General features: G+C 37.8%; 1 protein-coding gene across 1 annotated transcript in view; it reads right to left on the bottom strand.

The window, feature by feature from the left end:
• ITGA4 (integrin subunit alpha 4) overlaps positions 1-17,849 on the bottom strand; it is a 38,965-nt gene that overhangs the window by 16,790 nt on the left and 4,326 nt on the right. The window contains exons 2-13 of the mRNA XM_008634837.2: positions 11,980-12,047; positions 11,756-11,885; positions 10,347-10,414; positions 9,569-9,698; positions 6,063-6,148; positions 5,671-5,730; positions 5,440-5,577; positions 4,655-4,766; positions 3,400-3,494; positions 2,935-3,025; positions 1,532-1,577; positions 1,022-1,176 (exon numbers count right to left, since the gene is read on the bottom strand). Coding sequence (XP_008633059.1) covers positions 1,022-1,176; positions 1,532-1,577; positions 2,935-3,025; positions 3,400-3,494; positions 4,655-4,766; positions 5,440-5,577; positions 5,671-5,730; positions 6,063-6,148; positions 9,569-9,698; positions 10,347-10,414; positions 11,756-11,885; positions 11,980-12,047 — 1,179 coding nt within the window. The remainder of the gene's footprint in view (positions 1-1,021; positions 1,177-1,531; positions 1,578-2,934; positions 3,026-3,399; positions 3,495-4,654; positions 4,767-5,439; positions 5,578-5,670; positions 5,731-6,062; positions 6,149-9,568; positions 9,699-10,346; positions 10,415-11,755; positions 11,886-11,979; positions 12,048-17,849) is intronic.

Here is a 17,849-nt window from a genome sequence, read left to right on the forward strand (position 1 = left end):
TACAGGGCTGACAGTAAATTACAACAGTTAAGTCAACACACACTGACAAATATTGTTTAACTTCACTGTTTTTTCTATTTAAGTTAGTATGAATTGCTATGATAACAAGTTGCAAGCAAGTTTCAGAGCATTACAAATCTATAACATCTAAATTTTTGCCAAGAGTTAGGTTATCTACAGTTTCTACTAGTTCTTTTTTAAGTTAAAAAGTCTTATGTAAAAGTCCAGCAAGGGTGACCCAGTCTGACTGCTCATCTTTCAAAAGGAATATGAGCTTCAAAAGATCTGATAAAGATCAAAAGACAACTTTACAGGTCATCAATGCATATGTTCTCTGTAACATGCTCCCAAAGGTTATTGAATGTTCTCACACAGAAGAGTTAAGCAATTTAATTTTATATACCATGTACTTGCAGGGCTGTTTGCAGTTTACAAATAGCACATGACAAGTAGGTTAAAATCACTCAGGCAATACAGTCAAATTTAGACAGTAAATTATTTTAAATTAATTCTCCATGAATATTCCCTCTGATAGATATTGCCTCTAGCAATACCTGGTTTTGCCAAGAGCAAAACATGCATTATATAAAATATAATACAAGATTTATTTTTCAGTAATCTTGGTGGAACTCCCTCTGTTTCACATAATGTCCCACAATTGCATGATCAGCTGCTTGAGCTGGTTTATGAAGGAATGTCTTCTCTCTATTGCTAAGTTGAAGACAGCATCCCACAGGAGTCCCATCTGGTTTGGTCCATGCCTGGGAGGACTGCTGTTAGAGGACACCTAAATATCACCCTTTTAATGCTGCTGTCTCTCAAAGTAGATGTAAGTTATTCTAAACTGAACAGAAGCATAATGGCTTGATGTTATAGGGTAATCATGACATAAAAAAAGTTTTCAGCTTTTCATTTTATACTGAACTTAGATTAATGGTCTAATAAATACCAGTAGCATTATTCTGTAAATAGGTACATTTAAAATGAATACATATACTGGCTTTTTCTTCCAGTAGCTTACCAATATAACCAGGAACCTCTCGTCCACTATAGGTAAAGCATATCTTCAAATTCATACAGGTGGCAGGCTGCTCATTTTCCATGCAGTCTAAGTTAGTTCGATTTATTGAATTAGAATGTTTTAAAGAAGCTTCAACAATTATCACTGGTTTTGTTCTACGAATAGAAAAGAGTAAGTGTTCACAAATAGTGGCCAGAAATAGCTGCAAAAACTAACCATCTCTGACAATCTATTTTTATATTTTAGAATTATAATTTTGAAGTTATCTGCATTTTTCAGATAGTTACAAATTGTTCTATGTCTCAGTAAGTTTCAGAATGATGTTTTCATTTTTTCAAGGTGTTTATTTAAATGTTTCATTTGTAGAGCCTTCTAGAGCCTAATGACTGAAGTTCAAGACATCAAGAATATAATGAGGTTAAATTACACTACTGAGTTTTATTAAATTGCACTTAAAAAATTGAGTTAAATTATATGGTCTTCAAAAGCACTGAAATGGAGCAATCTCACCTCAACACCACAGCAGAATCAGAGAAAAATGCACCAACGGCTACATCTGCACAAAAAAAAATATCAATAAGCACAATTTGTCAACAGGAATTACTTGTCAGGTACAAGCACGTTATAGCGTATTCACCTTTTGGTCATAAAAACACCAGTTTCCCTTTTTTTATTAAAAGGGGTATGCTAATACTCAAAGATGGTTCCTCAAATACTTGTCCACTGTCCATTAATGATGCATGCTAATTTCCTGGACTTGCAGATATTGATAATGTGATGATTTGATTTCTTAATCAAAGAAAAGCAGTTTAGGTGGTTGATACTGAAGGACAATTCAGCTAAATAGGAGATACTTGCCTTCTTCTCCATCCAGATATTCAATATTGCTATACATGCACATTGTTTTATATATATATATTTATATATATATATATATATAAAGCAGAATTGCTTATCTCTATTTATGTATGAAATTATACATAGAGAGAGATAGAAAAAAGTATTTACTTTACTCCAGACTGACACCTAATCGTGCAAGAAGGAAATAAATATAGACAGTACATATACCTCTCAAATGAGGTAGCGAAAGTAAATTGTCAGATAACTGTAAGGGCCTGAGGATGTGACTTCCAGATTAGTAACCAACAGCTGACCTGACAGCAAACTACTTGTAACTTACCTTTTAGCCCAGCATTACAAATTAACCTGGATAACATTTCTGTGGACAGAGCCAAATATACGACACACAATTCATGGTAACCTTGTGATTTTACATCCACAAGAGCCAGACAGACATACCTGCCCTGACATCACACTTGTCTGCAAAATGTCAAAATGTTTTGATGAAATGTAAAAAGCAATTAATATATACTTGGAAAAAGTGAAGTTGTTTTACACCAAATTAACATTACTTTGTCATGGCCACAAGAACACCACAATGGTCTTAATTCACAGCCATGAGCCCTATGTGAGGTTAAAGTGTTGCTCACTCAGAGTCAAGGAGCCCATGACTCCTGTCAAAATCCAGACTCTGGGAAGGCCAGCAATACATTTAGGTTAGCACACCAGTCTGGACAACAAACACGCTTCCAGTGCCCAAACCAGCTCACTGTGACATTATCAGATGAGATGGCTACTTTAAAAATATAAATCACATTTCTCTTCCTCTTTGTGCACTATGATCATACTATTACATTGTTATCAGGCCTTAAATAATAGTTAGATGACCGTGAAAACTGACTGCTTGGCCTCAGCTTTACCTCTTCTTTTTTCTTCCTAAAATATGAGATGTGACATGTCATCTCAATAACAGATTCTGCTTTTGTTAGAAGTACCAAGTAGCACAGTAGGGTTGTTCCCTATGAATTTATATTCTTTAAAAAATGAAAAATAAACAAAATTGTTTAATTTACCTTGATAACCATTGTTATCTACATCAATGCCACTTGATATGGATTGTCCAAACATGCTTAAAGAATTACTGACTTCTTGTCCTTGTATTCTCTGAGAAGAAAAACGTAAAAGAGAAAATTATTCTTGGAAAACTAATCTCTGAGTTACAATTTCCAGTGAAAAATGTTAGCACAACAATCCTGCTGCTGAATGCAGTTATGGACTTAACTGTGAAAGTATAACCCTGAAAATAACATTCCTCAATTACTGAATATGTAAAATCCCATAAACCTTGTCTAAAGCCCCCCAAAACAATTTTTTTCACTCTTACAGGTTATGTTATGACTGGAAATCACAGACCATGTAAAAATTTTCTGAAGTCTTTTAAAGTCCTTCAGATGGTCAGCGTTAAATGAAGCAAAAACCCTCTAAGATTTAAACTTAGGGTTTTTCTGTATTGGGTATTTTGCATTGAAAAAGCACACCTGTGAAAATGATGGTGTTATTCCATCTTTCCTCCCATTGTATATATAAACAGCCCCTTTTAGATCATCTTCTTGCGGAGCCCCAATTGCCACATCTGTGGAAAAAAAATTTAGCAATGATCAGTTCACTAGGAAATATGAACAAGGAACAGTTAAAAGAAATGCAAATCCTGATGATGCATGCAATGCCAGACCCGATTCACTTGCCTGAATTCAAAGGCAGTGTTGAACATAGATACAAGCAAACAAAGATATAAACCAAAACAGACCAGTAATCTGATTCTACCTTAGTTACTATGTATGAAAAGCAACAATCAAATACAGCTATTATGCTAAAGATGAAGTCTATTTCTAGCAATACTAATTTTGACCTTTAAGAGGTTAAAAGGTTACCATGCAAATAGCCAAAATTATCATGATCTTTACAAAAAGAAAAAAAAAAAAGCCTTGTATTCATGGAACAGTGATGGTTTTCCTGCTCTTCCCACATAGGTTAGGTTACTGAAATACAGTACTCTAATTATAAAGTGCCAAAATGAACCATTTATTTTTCTAAGAAATGTCCATAACGGTCAATAATGAGCTTGAAAAGGCATTTAACGAGGAAATGAAGGTAGCTGGTTGGTACAAAGGGATATGTTTTATGCCTAGATTACTTAACCCCAGAGGGGTGCAGCAACTCATAACAAACTGAATGAATGTACCTACTCACGAATCCATCCTCAACAGCCCTTACCAAAAACCCCCACGGTTGAAATAGCCAGGGGAGAGAGGGGGGGAGGGGGGGAGGTTATTAAACCATCTTGAAAGTCACTATTAATAACTGCAAACTTGCATTTACAAATAAGCAAAACCTGAATTACCTGCAAATCAGAAATACTTTATGCTGCACCAAACCAAAGTCACAAGAAACACAAAGCTTCTGACTGTTTGGTTTTACTGAACAATTCCCTGATTGAATTCACATTGACTGAATCCATACTGTGGTAACTAAAGAACACAAAACACATTATGTCTCTCTACTGGTGAGAGGAAAATGGGACAGTCAAGTTAAAATCATGCCAATTAAAATTACACACACATTCTTGAGGTCAGATTCTACACCAACACACACACCATTATCTTTACAGGGCTGATACTGATGGTTTAGATCATTAAAGAAGTTGGCTCTGCTCTGCTTTTTAATTACTACAGAAGAAATACTTTATATTACCCAATTTCTCTTTTGAGAAATTGGTTTTCTTTGTATTCTTACCTTCAAAGCCATCATTATCTATGTCTCCTAGATTGGCTATGGACTCTCCAAACCTCGCTGCATAGGAGTCACTCCCACTGAGCTCTATGTTCAGTTCTACCATCTTTGCTCCCTGAAGGAAAACAGAGTCAATGGCACATTAACAGAGCATCTTCCAGGTGACCTGGAACATCACTCAAAATGTTAAAACTGCCTTGGATAGTAGATATATAATCCCACCAAATTCCTTGGAGTAGAAGCAAGCATTTTCAAACATATTTTATGGTATTTAGTGTAAGAATATTAAAGTGATTGCACTTCCACTACTGAACCTCAGAAAAAAGAAGCTAATTTTAATGCATGATCTGTCCAGTCACTTTATTTGCAAAGCTGAGGAGTACCAGTCTCTTTCCTGACAGGTACCAGTAACAGCAGGCAAATGTTTCATTCCTTGTTTGTTTCTGAAGGGCTTAATCAGCTGTTCTTCACACGGCAGTTCAGCGAGAAGCACAGTAGTGGAGGAGAGCTTGGAAAGGGGCTGCAGCGACAGGCTGTCACCACCTACAGCTCCTAGGAAACTAACCCAGTCTGTCTTCAGTTCCAACACTGCTGTGAGTAACTGCGCTACAGCTGACACCACAGCCTTTGGGGGTGTGTTATGCACGCCTCCTGGGTAGTCATCACAGCTCTACTGCTGCTTTTCCCATATCCTGAAATATTGGATATGAAGAGAGGAAAACTCTTCCTCTTCGCCTGTTAAACCAGAACGGCTGTGTTGCCATGTGTTTTTAAGAGAAAATACTTACAGAACCTGAATTAATATAGACATAAACTCTTCCCTCTTCTCTGATGGTACTTTGCATTGGAGCACCAACTAGTAAGTCTGAGAAGCCATCTGAATTCAGGTCCACAGCACAGACTGAAGCTCCAAAGTAAGAACCAAGCTGTGTGCAGACAAGAAATCATTATTATTTTTGAATTTTGATGAAGATGTGCTAGAAGTTACAAGGTGCAGAAAAGTAATACAAAACATTTACCTTTTTACCCCTTAGTTCAAATAGGATATTTAGTTGCTTCTCAATGCTAAAAATATATGCCTAAAATGAAAAAAAAAATAAAAGTGGCATTCAGAAAACTGTAATCTGAAATACTTCTCAGTGTTTTCTCTACAGCAGGTGCTACAGAATCAGCAAAACAATGCACAATATCACAAAGTACAGCTATCCCCTATTTCCTACCTGCACACCTTTTTTTAACACCATAGTTCATATCAATGTTACCTAGACTATCTACACTAGTTCCTTCTTCAACTTTTCCCCCCCATGAGAAGTCGTATCTGATACCTGTCTTTAATATATTAATCTAAATTGGAAGATCATGAGTGTTTTTGTGTGGTTATAGTCTTCAAAACAATATCACAATCACTTACTTTACCAGTCTGCTCCTGTTGGGGAGCCCCTCCAACTACTTCTGTACTGGATGGTGTCAGAAAATGTCCTGCTCCAACAGAATATCCTGCAAATTAGAAATGCACTATTCAATACTGGAAATGCTACATAACAAAGAAAGAATGGGAGCATGCTGTATAAAATCTGTCAACACCATAAATTTTTGTAAGTCTGACATTCAGACCTCACACAAGTGAGCAATGTAAAAAGAACAGAAAGTTTTTGAAGTGCAAGTAAAAGGTCAATACAAACAGTAAGTTCCATCAAGCAAGAAAAAGTGTCAGAAACACTAATTTCTTCCCAAGAACTCAATTATCTGCCATACTTCAAAGGAAAATAAAATAAATTGCAAACACCTTCTGTTAATGCATATTCTGCAATGGGTCAGGTGTCCATATTATTAATACAAATAAAAATGATCAAAAGTACACGCACTACAATGTCGTAATACTTGATTCAATTGTTACGCTTTGACTATTGTAGGTGGATTGAAGAAAAATTAAATGCAGTGCTACTTCTAGATGCACATACACACACAGAGCACCATGGACACAACACATGAAAATGTCAGGAACGAATTGCAAAAGCCTGATTATGTAATAAAAAACAATTACAGTAGCTTTTGTAAATAAATCAACATTCCAAAGCCTTTCTGTGTGTGGAGACAGATCTTAAACAGGATCATATTTTGCTGCAGACATCCAGACACAGAATGGCAAAACAAAGGCTAACATCTTAACCTGTAGCTGCACAAGTCATCCTTACTCTTTCCAGAATACATTACAGCTCAGCTGAAACAGGAAAGACAGATAATATATTCTGCTACTCTTGCATTTACTGAATGACTGCCGATGTTCACAGCACGCAGAGAAAATGGAAAAATCATCTTGGATAGATGAGAACAAGCCTTGAATCTTTCATCTGTGAAGATAACTGCCTAGAATTCAAGTTCCCATTAAGACACCTTTTTCTTTTCATATTTTAAGCTAAAAGAGATGAACAGGGAAATTTATCACTTGAAGGTCAACACCTAGTTTTTATTTACTCAACAAAAAATTAAGTATAAACCTTAATTTACCTCCTCTGTCATTTATTTTCTAGTTATTTTGGTTTTGCTAAAGTTTAAACATTACAAATTCTTAAGAACTTAAAAAAAAAGCCAAACATACACAAAAATTACAGTAATCGCATAGTCCTCATTTTTCTTTAATGGTATGAGAATGTTTGGCAGGGGAGGGGAAATCACATAACTGACACTTTAAATTGAAAGGCATAGAGAAACGAAGTTTTATTTCCAACTCCATAGTTTTCTTCTCTTTACCTTTACTACAGTTTCAGTTTTCTGAAATGTTACTTGTCATCCTCAGATTTCTAAAAGGAACTGTCTTTTACTTTATGATTTCTTTAAGGCACTTTGTTAATTACTGTAGGTTACTCTTTCATCAGGGCCAGCTGATTTGAAAGACTGAGTAACTTAGAAAATTCCTTTTATAAAAATCAGTTACAATTCTCCAAGGGTAGAAACTGAAGTAGTGAAGAAAATATTACCTAGAGTTATGTATTACGAATGTCTTTCTAAGTTCCTTCTTTCTTTCAGTTGTCTGGTACATGAACAGCTTTGTTTCTTCCAACATATGGAAAATGCTACAATACGTTTGCACTTCCTGTAGTCTCTAGTTTCTTAATTATTACTCTTTAACAGTGTCATGAAAAACATAAATAAAGATGCCAACTTCTTTGTCCCTACCAGAAGAAGAACAGAGTAAATAGATAATTCTATCTAATCGTGTGCTTGAATTACACTCTGGTCACACTCTTCCACCACTTGGTAGGGATAATTTTATTCATTACTTAAGGAAAAAACAAACTCAGACTTCTAAAAAGAAAATTTGGTAACAGAATTAACCCTGAACAAGTTTTTATTTTCAACAATCACAAAGATGGGACAGAAGCTGAGGGAGGGGAAGAAAGGTACCTTTAAATTCTTTCAACCACACTATGGATTATTATGAAGGAAGGAAGCAGAGGTTAAAGTATAGCATGAAAATGCAAAATTCAAGGTTTATCACAGCTGCTACTGTAAAGACACACAGATGAGTTAATGGTGCCCTTCTTTACTTTCCTGTAGAAGGGCAAGTTTAGAAGACATATGGCTGTGCTGAGCCAACATGCTCCAGATCACTAGAGCAGTATTTGGAAGCAAACTCCAGCTGATTTCATGTTCTGGATGGCCAAGGAAACTAAGAGAGACCACATTTGTGTGGAAAGGCCTTCCCGACACTCTCTCCAACATAGTCCTTATGCAGGTTTTCACCCATTTGCCTGTATCTGGCTTCTGGCTGTCAATGATTTGACTCATTCATTACAGAAATTCTCGTTCTTATACTTGTAGAAGCAGAAATCTGGAATGCACTTTTTTCCCCAGACAGGTGCAGTAGTTTTTCTGCTGATTATTACTGGAAAGCTGGAGCATTCTCTGAAGCTTTTCTTTTGTCCTGTGAAAGGTTAGAAGTGCTACTGGTTGACCCTAAGGATCTGCGTGCCTGATCCCCTTTTACGACACAGCTTCTCTTTTGCTTGACTTTCCCTCAGAGGCACTGCGGCCTTTGCAGCTCAGAACTGAATTCTGAAGTGTTAGTTAGTTCCTATGTTTCACAACAGCTATTTCATAACATATGCCAACTTCCTATTGTCAGAGGAGTGGAATCAGAAACAGGAAATGTTTATCCACGTGAACCGGAACTCTGAATGGGAAAACGCTAAAACCAATGGTCACAAGCAAAAATATTCTTGCTCAGGACTTCAGAAAGGAAAGATGAGCTTTTCTTAGTGTTTGTGAAATGACTGAAGCTGCTGATGTTTTCTGGAATAAACCTTTCCAAACTGTAGCCCTAAATTCAGCTTGTCACTTGGATATAGGTACACGAATAGAACTTCATGGCCTTGGTTGCAGACATTCATAGATGAGGTTTGCCTTCCCACATATCTAGACCAAGATATGTTTGGAATAAAAAAGAAAAAAAAAAAAAACTATTGGAGGAAACTTTGTCTCTAAAGGTCATAGCATACTTCCCCTTATTGACAATGCAATTAAGACTTGCTTGCAGCTTTCACTGTAACAATCTTTTCAGATTTTTCTTATATGTAAAATCATTGTCTTTTTCTGTGAAAGCTCTTGGCAGCATTTCGGACTTAAGAGTGAAGTGAAAACCATTGCTAATCAGAAGCATCTCTACCTTCTAAATCAAGAAATGATTAAAAGTCAGTGGAGAGATGATAAGAACAGAAATCCAATGTTGGAGAAGTTTCCTCATAAAAAGAACAGAGAGGAAGCCTTATAATTCAATAATATTTAACAAAATCAGAACACATCTTTAAAACCATTGCTTCTGGGGTTAATAGTGAAAACACTGAAAAACACTGTGCACTCATCCCAAGACCAGCTATTTAGCTTATATTTTAGTAAAGTATTAAATATTTTAAGTACCTAGATAACTGCCAAATTTTACTTGGTTATTTGAATCTGTGTAAGCGTGGATTGTATTCGCAGTTGTATTGTATACAAAAACAGAACCAGTCCAATAAAATGATCCAGGGGCTCCCATTATAATTAAGTCCTAAAAGAAAAGTAAAACAAAGCCATGTTATTCACACTGAAATATTCATGAAAATAAGCAAAACAAGTAAAATGCTTTTCTTTAGACCTCCTGTGAATTCCATGAAATGCTACTGGAGATGCATCTGGCTCAGCATTGTGGTTTACCACTAGATTACAGATAATATTTTCCAGACTTTGTAAAAATATGGTTATTAAAAGCTTTGAACTGTAAGAACAAAAACAAACAGGATATTCTCTTCTCAAAGGAGTTTTTTAGAAATTACAATCTTAGGGTGGAATGGAGATTAAATAATATAGAGTATTACTCTGTAAAGCAAGAAGGTAAGCATTACTAATGTTACATCAAGCAGATTAAAGAAAATAATAAAATTTCATCCTCTGCTATATCCATGCCTTTTTTCCAGATGAAAAATAACTTTGCATTCAGTAAGGTGTAAAAGTATTCTTGGGAATAAAAGTTAAAAGCTTACTTGGGAATTATCATGCAAGTCATAGCAAGATTCAATTAAAAAAAAATTAGAAAAGTGATTTTTCCCTCCCCCAATAAAATACGGCGTTGATGTTTGCATTTACGTATACACTTTTACATATTATACATAAAAGTCAGTATATAAACAGAGCGACGTTTGGTATCTTTAATACACACCTCAATGTAAAAACTAGACATTCCAGCCTGACATGACCCATGGTTTTCTCCAAACTTTCGTGCATGATCTGGGAATAGGCAAGAAATATTAAAAAGGATGAGAAGCATGTAGTTCCAGAGTTTTGTTACCAGGCCTTTGACAGAAGTTGAGACAACTTAGGGAAAAAAAAACCAAAAAACCACAATCCCCCCATCCCCCAAAAAGTTGGTTGTCAGTTCTGTAATAACACTAAAAACACTGGTTTCCACTCTATGGCCTTTGGGTGCAATATAGTATTGTAACAAACTCAAAACACTATGTATCACTTGATCATACCTGCCTTTGAAATGTTGTGACTTTAAAGGCTATACTTTCCTTTCAAAATTGTTCCATGAATGAAACAGCCAAATAGTTTCAGCACCACATCTGGATACCCTTCCACTTTGTAATTCTGGCACACTCTGACTGACAGGATTACGTATCTTGACAGAACTTGCCCTGTGCTCCACTGGTGCCATGAAGTGTTCGTTTTATGGCCATCTTTGACATATTGCTTTCATCCTCAGCAATCCAACACTCTGTCCCAGCTCTGGTTTCCTGCAATTCTTTGCTGACTGCCTGCCATCAGGATACCCTTCATTCCATACATAGATTTGTACACCTAAAGTCTCTAAAGATAAAAGCATGGTTTCACCATCCCTTGTAACATTCTCCAAAGCCAGCAGTGGGATGTTTGATGGCATCACTCTCTGCACAGAAAGGTCAGATTATCAGCTGATCCTTGCACTGGGCAAGACACAGGGGCATGAGATCAGGGCACGAGATTGCTCTCCTGGGTGGGTGGTAGATAAGAATGGAAAAGCATGGATGGAATCATTTATTAGCTTCAGGTCTTGACTCTTATTCTGCTCCTGAAGTTCTCTGAGGAAAGACCCCTGAAGGTCTCATGCCACAGCAGCAGGCTTGGCAGAAGGCAAGTAAGGGACAAGGACACATGCTGTGACAAGCACCACCGCACCTTTGTATCAAAGGCTAAGGAACAGATGGCAACAATCACTTGCAGGTATTTCTGCTGCTCTGCTGTGTGACTCTCCCGAGCAGAGCAAGCAAATGACAAGAGTAAAGGAAAGGAGGATGTCCTCTACTGGCCTGTTTTTGAGAAGCACACATCCTTCAGCAATGCAGTCCAGGGAAAAGCTATTCTGATGCCCTGTTATTATATATAAATTTTTTTTGACTTTTGAAAGCAGTTTTTCTTTAAACTGATAAACATCTTTACATCACAAACTGGGCTCATATAATCAGCACTCAGCCCCCAAACCTTTGGCTGCAGAACACCTGCTCAGAGCAACACAGGCTTTTCACAAACTGTACCATCCAATTGTGTATCTCACCCTTCCCTACAAAAGGACTCAAGCATTCTGCTTACCTATATAGCATGGGCATATTCTCCTGCTCAGCTCAGTTCGAAAATCAGAAGGGATGGCGAAACAAATACCATGTGGCAGTTTGTGTTCATTTTTCACATAAAACACATTTTTCCATCTATGTCCACAAGCCTATGGATATAAAACAGACAGCATTTGACACGGAAGCATGCGAAAGGCCATTGCAGTCTGACCAAGACACGCAGATCCAATGGTTAATACATACGACGATAGAGCCGCTTTCCTTTGGTTGCCTCGAACAAGTCTTCCCACAGCGCTCTCCACTGGGGTTGCCTAGGAGACAAGGACCAATGCTCTGAGCAGAGGGAGAAGTGAAGAACAATGTGGTGGCTAACGGGAGCACCCAAGAACTCTGGGGGGACAACGCAGTAATTCGGATTTGGTGGATCTGACCTCTGTCTCTGTCTTACACAGGTCATGTAGATTTCCTACTTTCTTCTTGAGCAAAGGTATGATTGTAGGTAGCCAAAGGGAGCATACTGGCTCTGAATGTGATAGGCTGGCACGGAGGATTGGCTTCTCCATCATTACTAAGATAGAAAGTGATATTACACTCAGTTTTGGTGAAGGCTGTCTCTGTAAGTGTTCTTCAGCCTAAAAGTTCATAAGAAACACAAGTAACACCTGTGAGTGCCACCTAAACTCTAGTCTAAAGCAAACATCTCTCCAACTACATATCTGTTGATAGCAGACCTTAAAACAATCTCTATTGCAAATGGCTATCAAATAAAGGTTGTATATCTGCAATCTCTACTGGGGGTGCCAGATCATCACCTGTGCATGTTCTGCATTCTCCTTTCACTGTTGCACTTATTCACCAGCAGCTCTTAGTGTTTGTTCTTAAGAAGAGTTATTTTTTAAAACCTTGAGAGAATACATGCAAATTTCTTCTAACTCTGCCCCCACACCCCAAAAGGCTACAGTATTGTTAAGTTAGCAAGTATTTGCTTTCTTCTGGAAAGTAGTAATGGTCCCCAGGGTAAGGAGAAGCTACACATTTATTCTAAGTTATATAAAGCAAGCTTTTCATTTTTAAGATGTTTGTATGAATAAGCATTAATCAAATTATTGAATCAGTACCTTCCATGCATCAGCATGTCAGTTCATGGAAAAAAAAAATCTTATAAAATAAAGAAACACATTATGTCATTTGAACAAATTCTTTTGCATAATTTTTAAGACTTTCTCAGATTGAATAGTTACAGGTGAACCCAAAATATTTGAGGTTTAAGGGTGAGTTTAGTTACCCTGAAGAGGATGCCAGTACAGACCACAGAGTGCTAATGCTGATGGGACATTGTTTGCATGGAAAAAATAAATCACACCCCACACCTTCTCACTCCTTGCCCCACCAAAAAGCCTTCAACAATTAACCCACCAAACAAAACACCCGTGCTGACAGCAGAACTGGCATTTATTACTGTCCAATGCATTAGAGAGTTTAAATGAATACATAGATTATCCTATTGGCTAATGTCAGAGATATGAAATTCCATGTACTAAATACATACCACTTTTCAGAAACAAGTTTAGAATTTAGTTTTGGAATTGAATTTTGGAGTTACGTCATGGAAAACTTCTCACTTCCTAAGGGAGACATTTCCATAGTTTGCATGAATTATAGAGCATGTTAACCTGATTGAAATCTCCTCAGAAAAGAAAACTCCATTACACTCCCACATGTAAGAATTAGTCCTCCTTTGAACTGCAAAAGGCACTTTGGTAACTCCCTTCTAGCAATGCATTCCATCCTCTTATAACAATGACTTACCTGGGACTTGCTTTTATGTGGATTTGCAGGAAATGGAAGTAGAGAAGATCAGGGCAATGAATTTAGATCCCAAGCGATAAAGACTTTTTATCAGTAAATCAAATAAAACCAGAAAATGATGATGTGAGAGATGAGTAAGTTCAGCCTTAGTGCTTCATTTCTGTGCCTGTTTCAGAGGTTTGTAAAAAGAAAAAGCACCACCATTCCTTGACACTCATTGGATTGCAATCCCCTTTTCCTTTGCTCCAGTATATGTTGATTCAGAATTATTTTGGCCCTCTGCTGACCTGCTGCCTTATGTTTCCTCTCTTTCTCTGGCTGGCAAGTATTCAACCACCTTGAAAATTACAGACCTTTGTGGGAGAGAGAAGTGATAACTTGACATCCCAGACACCCTGATGAGTCCCTGCTCAGGGTATGACATTATAAAAGCTTTATCAAATGAGAAAATGCAGTTCTCTGCACAAGCAACAGAGCAGCACTGCATAAGCTCAAGAGGACATGGCAGCTTGGTTGCCTCAGGGAAAAGAAGCACGTGCTGTCATAAAGTCACTGAGAAATAAGTAATTGCCCATGCCTGTGTACATTACACAGCTGGAAGATACACTCCTGCTATAATCCCCACTGAACACATCCACAGAAACAATGCAACTGCATATAAATAAGGTCACAACTTATAAAGCCACTTCTGGTTTTGGCCTCAAGGATTATTATACAGAGGTTTGCAATGTCGTCTGAGAAACCAGTTTTATATAACTTGCTTCAGTGTTTTCCATGCCCAACAGACTCTCATGATCCATTTTATCCCCCAAGAACACCTCTGGTCCTCCTGCTAACTGATGAAAACTACAAAGCCTACTGCAAAGGCGATAAGCCTTCTGATATCCTGCTCCAGATGTCAGGGTCTCAGAGTCTACTTTTACTCACCCAGGAAATATTTTCTCTTTTAACAGATCTGACAGGTTTTATCTGTCTTACACCCCTCAAACGACTTCTACCCAAAACATTTTTAAGTGACACCTTTTTCCATACTTCTGTAACAGACCTAGGTCCAGAAGATCTCATATTCCTTGGAATAGGTAAGGCTATTTGAAAGAGATCACTTGCAAGGTATGAGCAATGCAAGCGACATAAAAAAGCCAAACTACCAAAAACCAAACTTACCAAAATCAAAGTTGAACAAACACAGCTCTGCCTTTTGGGGAAAACCATTAACTGCTCACTTTACCATTGTAATGATTCAGCTGGGGGAGCTAGAGGGCAATTTGTTCACAGGTTAATTGTAGCACAGACTTAAAGGAAGGGAGAAAGACTGAAACTGCAGGCAGAGCTTTCTGGCCTTATGTTAAACGGTATGCACTAAATTTCCTGCATTCATTTGTAGTTAAAACTAATTCTTTCTTTAGACTGGATGGAAAATAGCACATATTGTTTCCTATATACTTTAGCCAGTCAATCACTGTTTCAAATCTGAGAGCCAGTGCTATTGAAGAATTTCTGTAACATTTTGTAAGTCCAAAATTCAATAGGTCAAAATGTCCAAAGAACTTTGTGTAAGTTCCTCTGCCATACTCTGTGACTACCCCAAACTGACATGGGCAAGGATGTGAAATTCAAGACTAGAAGATGGACAGTTAGTGCTTCAGCCTGAAGCACTGTATTTTGTGTTTGTGCCTGAAGTTTGATTACAAGCTTCTGCATCTAACATAAGCCATTATTTAAAAATACTCCAAATACAAATAAGTCTGCAGTCTGGAACACTTGATACCATAAACAGAGGTACTAGAACTTGAAAAGAGACTCTGAAAACTTTTCTATTCATCAGTCAGAGAGAGATACAAAAGTGCCAGTAAGAGGCTAGGAAGACAAAGACTTGCTAGTGAAACTCACGGCTCTTCTCAGCTCTTCAACCAGCCCAGGGCCTGCAACACCTTGAACAACATTAAAATTCTCTAAAATATGTCTGAATGAGTTATCCCAGACACTGTCGTGACTGCAGCATAAGACTATTCCCAGCAACTCTTGCAACTGAAGAAGCAGATAGGAACTTGTGACATATAAAAATACAACAGCAGTTTTGTGTGATCAAAGGCTTCCTAATTGTTCATGAATCCTTCATTAATTAGTTATGCCAGTTTCAAGGCCACTTTAGCGAAAAAGAAACACAAAGTATTTTAACATAATTACATCTCTAAGTAATTCACATCCATTTATTACAGAAGCCCAACATTTGGAAAGTCACTTCTATTGCCTGTTATCACCTCCACGTTTTTATGACTTATAATTAGAAACTTACCACCTCAAACATGCTTTTACCAGAACAAAATGTGATTTCAATAATTTAAGAGCAAGATAGAAACACTTAATTTTCATTGTGCCTGTTCAGCAGTGTAATATATCGCCACACATTTTTCTAAGGAAATTCCCTATTCTGTGAGATCAGAACCCAAACTTGAATGAGTTAGATGAGAGACAATTAAGTTCTGCTTTGTAATTGCAAGTTCCCTTGTGTATTTCTGTGACCTCAGATACTACCCCACTTCGTTCACATCCCATGCACCACAGCTGCCTTTGGCTTCTTCATTGACCTCATTGACCTGTTTTACAATACAGCACTTCTTTTCAGCATCTATTTAACTTCAGAAATGCTACAGATGAACCTCAGTGATGCAAAGATGTCATCTAGCAGTAAAGAAAATCTACAGTTTGCAAAAATCTCATGTGGTGCAACTACTTTTTTAAAAAGGACAGGACAGTAAACTACATTGGGTAAACCTGCAGCCTCTGAACCTGGGAACAGAGGCCATGTTAACTTAAGCCTTTGGAACCACATAAACATTTTCATATGCCTGTTGCATCATTTCACTTAGAATCCCCTAAGCTATTGAGGAAAAACCCATCATATTATTTCTTTGGAGCTTTTGTTTCTCCATTGGCTAAATGAGTAAATTGAGAGGCACTGCAGATGTGCGTGGTTTTGAAAGAACCTGAAACTTTCAAGCCTTCCTTTCCTTTCCTCACACAGTAAAGGACTATTTTTACCACCAATCCAAGAACAGGGGTTTACTGACTCTCAGCATATTCTATTTCACTTTAGTTGACCTCTTTGACTTTTTGCAAGCCTCCTCTCACAAACAAGCAGTCGGAAAAAAAAAAAAGCTCTTATTTATGTATAACTTTTCAATAGATATAGTATTGGAATGAAATTACTCAAAAAACCCCTCAAAAGCTACTTGGGCTGGTACAAATTTAATTGCCATTCTTTCTAGTGGCAACTGCTAGTCTTTTTCTTATGTGACCGTAAGAAAAACACCACTGAAGTATCTTAGGCTTTTGTAGCCCACCTACAAAATATAACTCTTTATATCCATTTGTAGCAAAACAATTGGACACAACCTGTCAGTTCTAAGTTTTACACACAGACATGTAGAGAAATAATTGTTTTACCATTTTTATCACAGAATGCTGAGCTCTGCCCTGACAGCCCACCAGTTCATGGCGCACTATTGCTTTCAAATACTCTGATAGCAGGGCCTTTCCCGCGCTAATCCTTACTGGGCTCATAACAACGGATGGGATACTCTCGGTTAGAGGGTGGCAGAGTAAAAGTTGAGGAAGATTCTCTACACAGTATATGAATAGAGTGAACAGCTCTGTATGCAAGTGGGACAGGAAGAGAGCCCAAAGCAATTCACACATGTTCACACGGTAACCCATTGCAAAACCTTCTTCTTTTTAACAAGTGTCAAACACTTGAAAGTTGGGTAAGTGTAGCCAGTTACATCGCCTAAGTATGGAGACTGTGGAGATAGAGGAGTTACCTTAAATGCAGGACCTGTAAAAACTGATTCTGTCAAAAATAGCTTTGTTCCCCTGAAACTCAATTTTTCAATAAATCTGCAAGCAGGGAGAACCCATCAGCAAGGCAACTGTGGTTCGGAGTTACTTTAGGGTGGCTTCTACGAAAGAAAGGCTTTGCCAAAGAAAACAAGATTTAGGCATATACTTCCGCCCTCCCATCCCCAAGAGTATTGCATTCGCCCACTGCCCTGAAAGCTGCACTAGCTCTTCACAGAGCAGTGCGGGAGTCAGACCGAAACTCTCATGGGGCTTTTGACCCGGAGGCTGAAAGGTGAGAAACGGCTGTGGGAAGGGGCAGCTGTCACACCTAACTTCCCCAAATCAAGCTTTGGTGCATGTTTCTCTTGATGCCGCCGCTACAGTCCTTGGGCAGTAGCTCTGATCTCACCCCTCAGCGAGAGGCAGAAGCCAGTTTAAGCCAGAAGGGCACAGCACAACCCGTT

The sequence above is a fragment of the Corvus brachyrhynchos genome, unplaced genomic scaffold (assembly GCF_000691975.1).
Source record: "Corvus brachyrhynchos isolate BGI_N302 unplaced genomic scaffold, ASM69197v1 scaffold255, whole genome shotgun sequence".
In the NCBI taxonomy this organism is placed as follows: Eukaryota; Metazoa; Chordata; class Aves; order Passeriformes; family Corvidae; genus Corvus; species Corvus brachyrhynchos.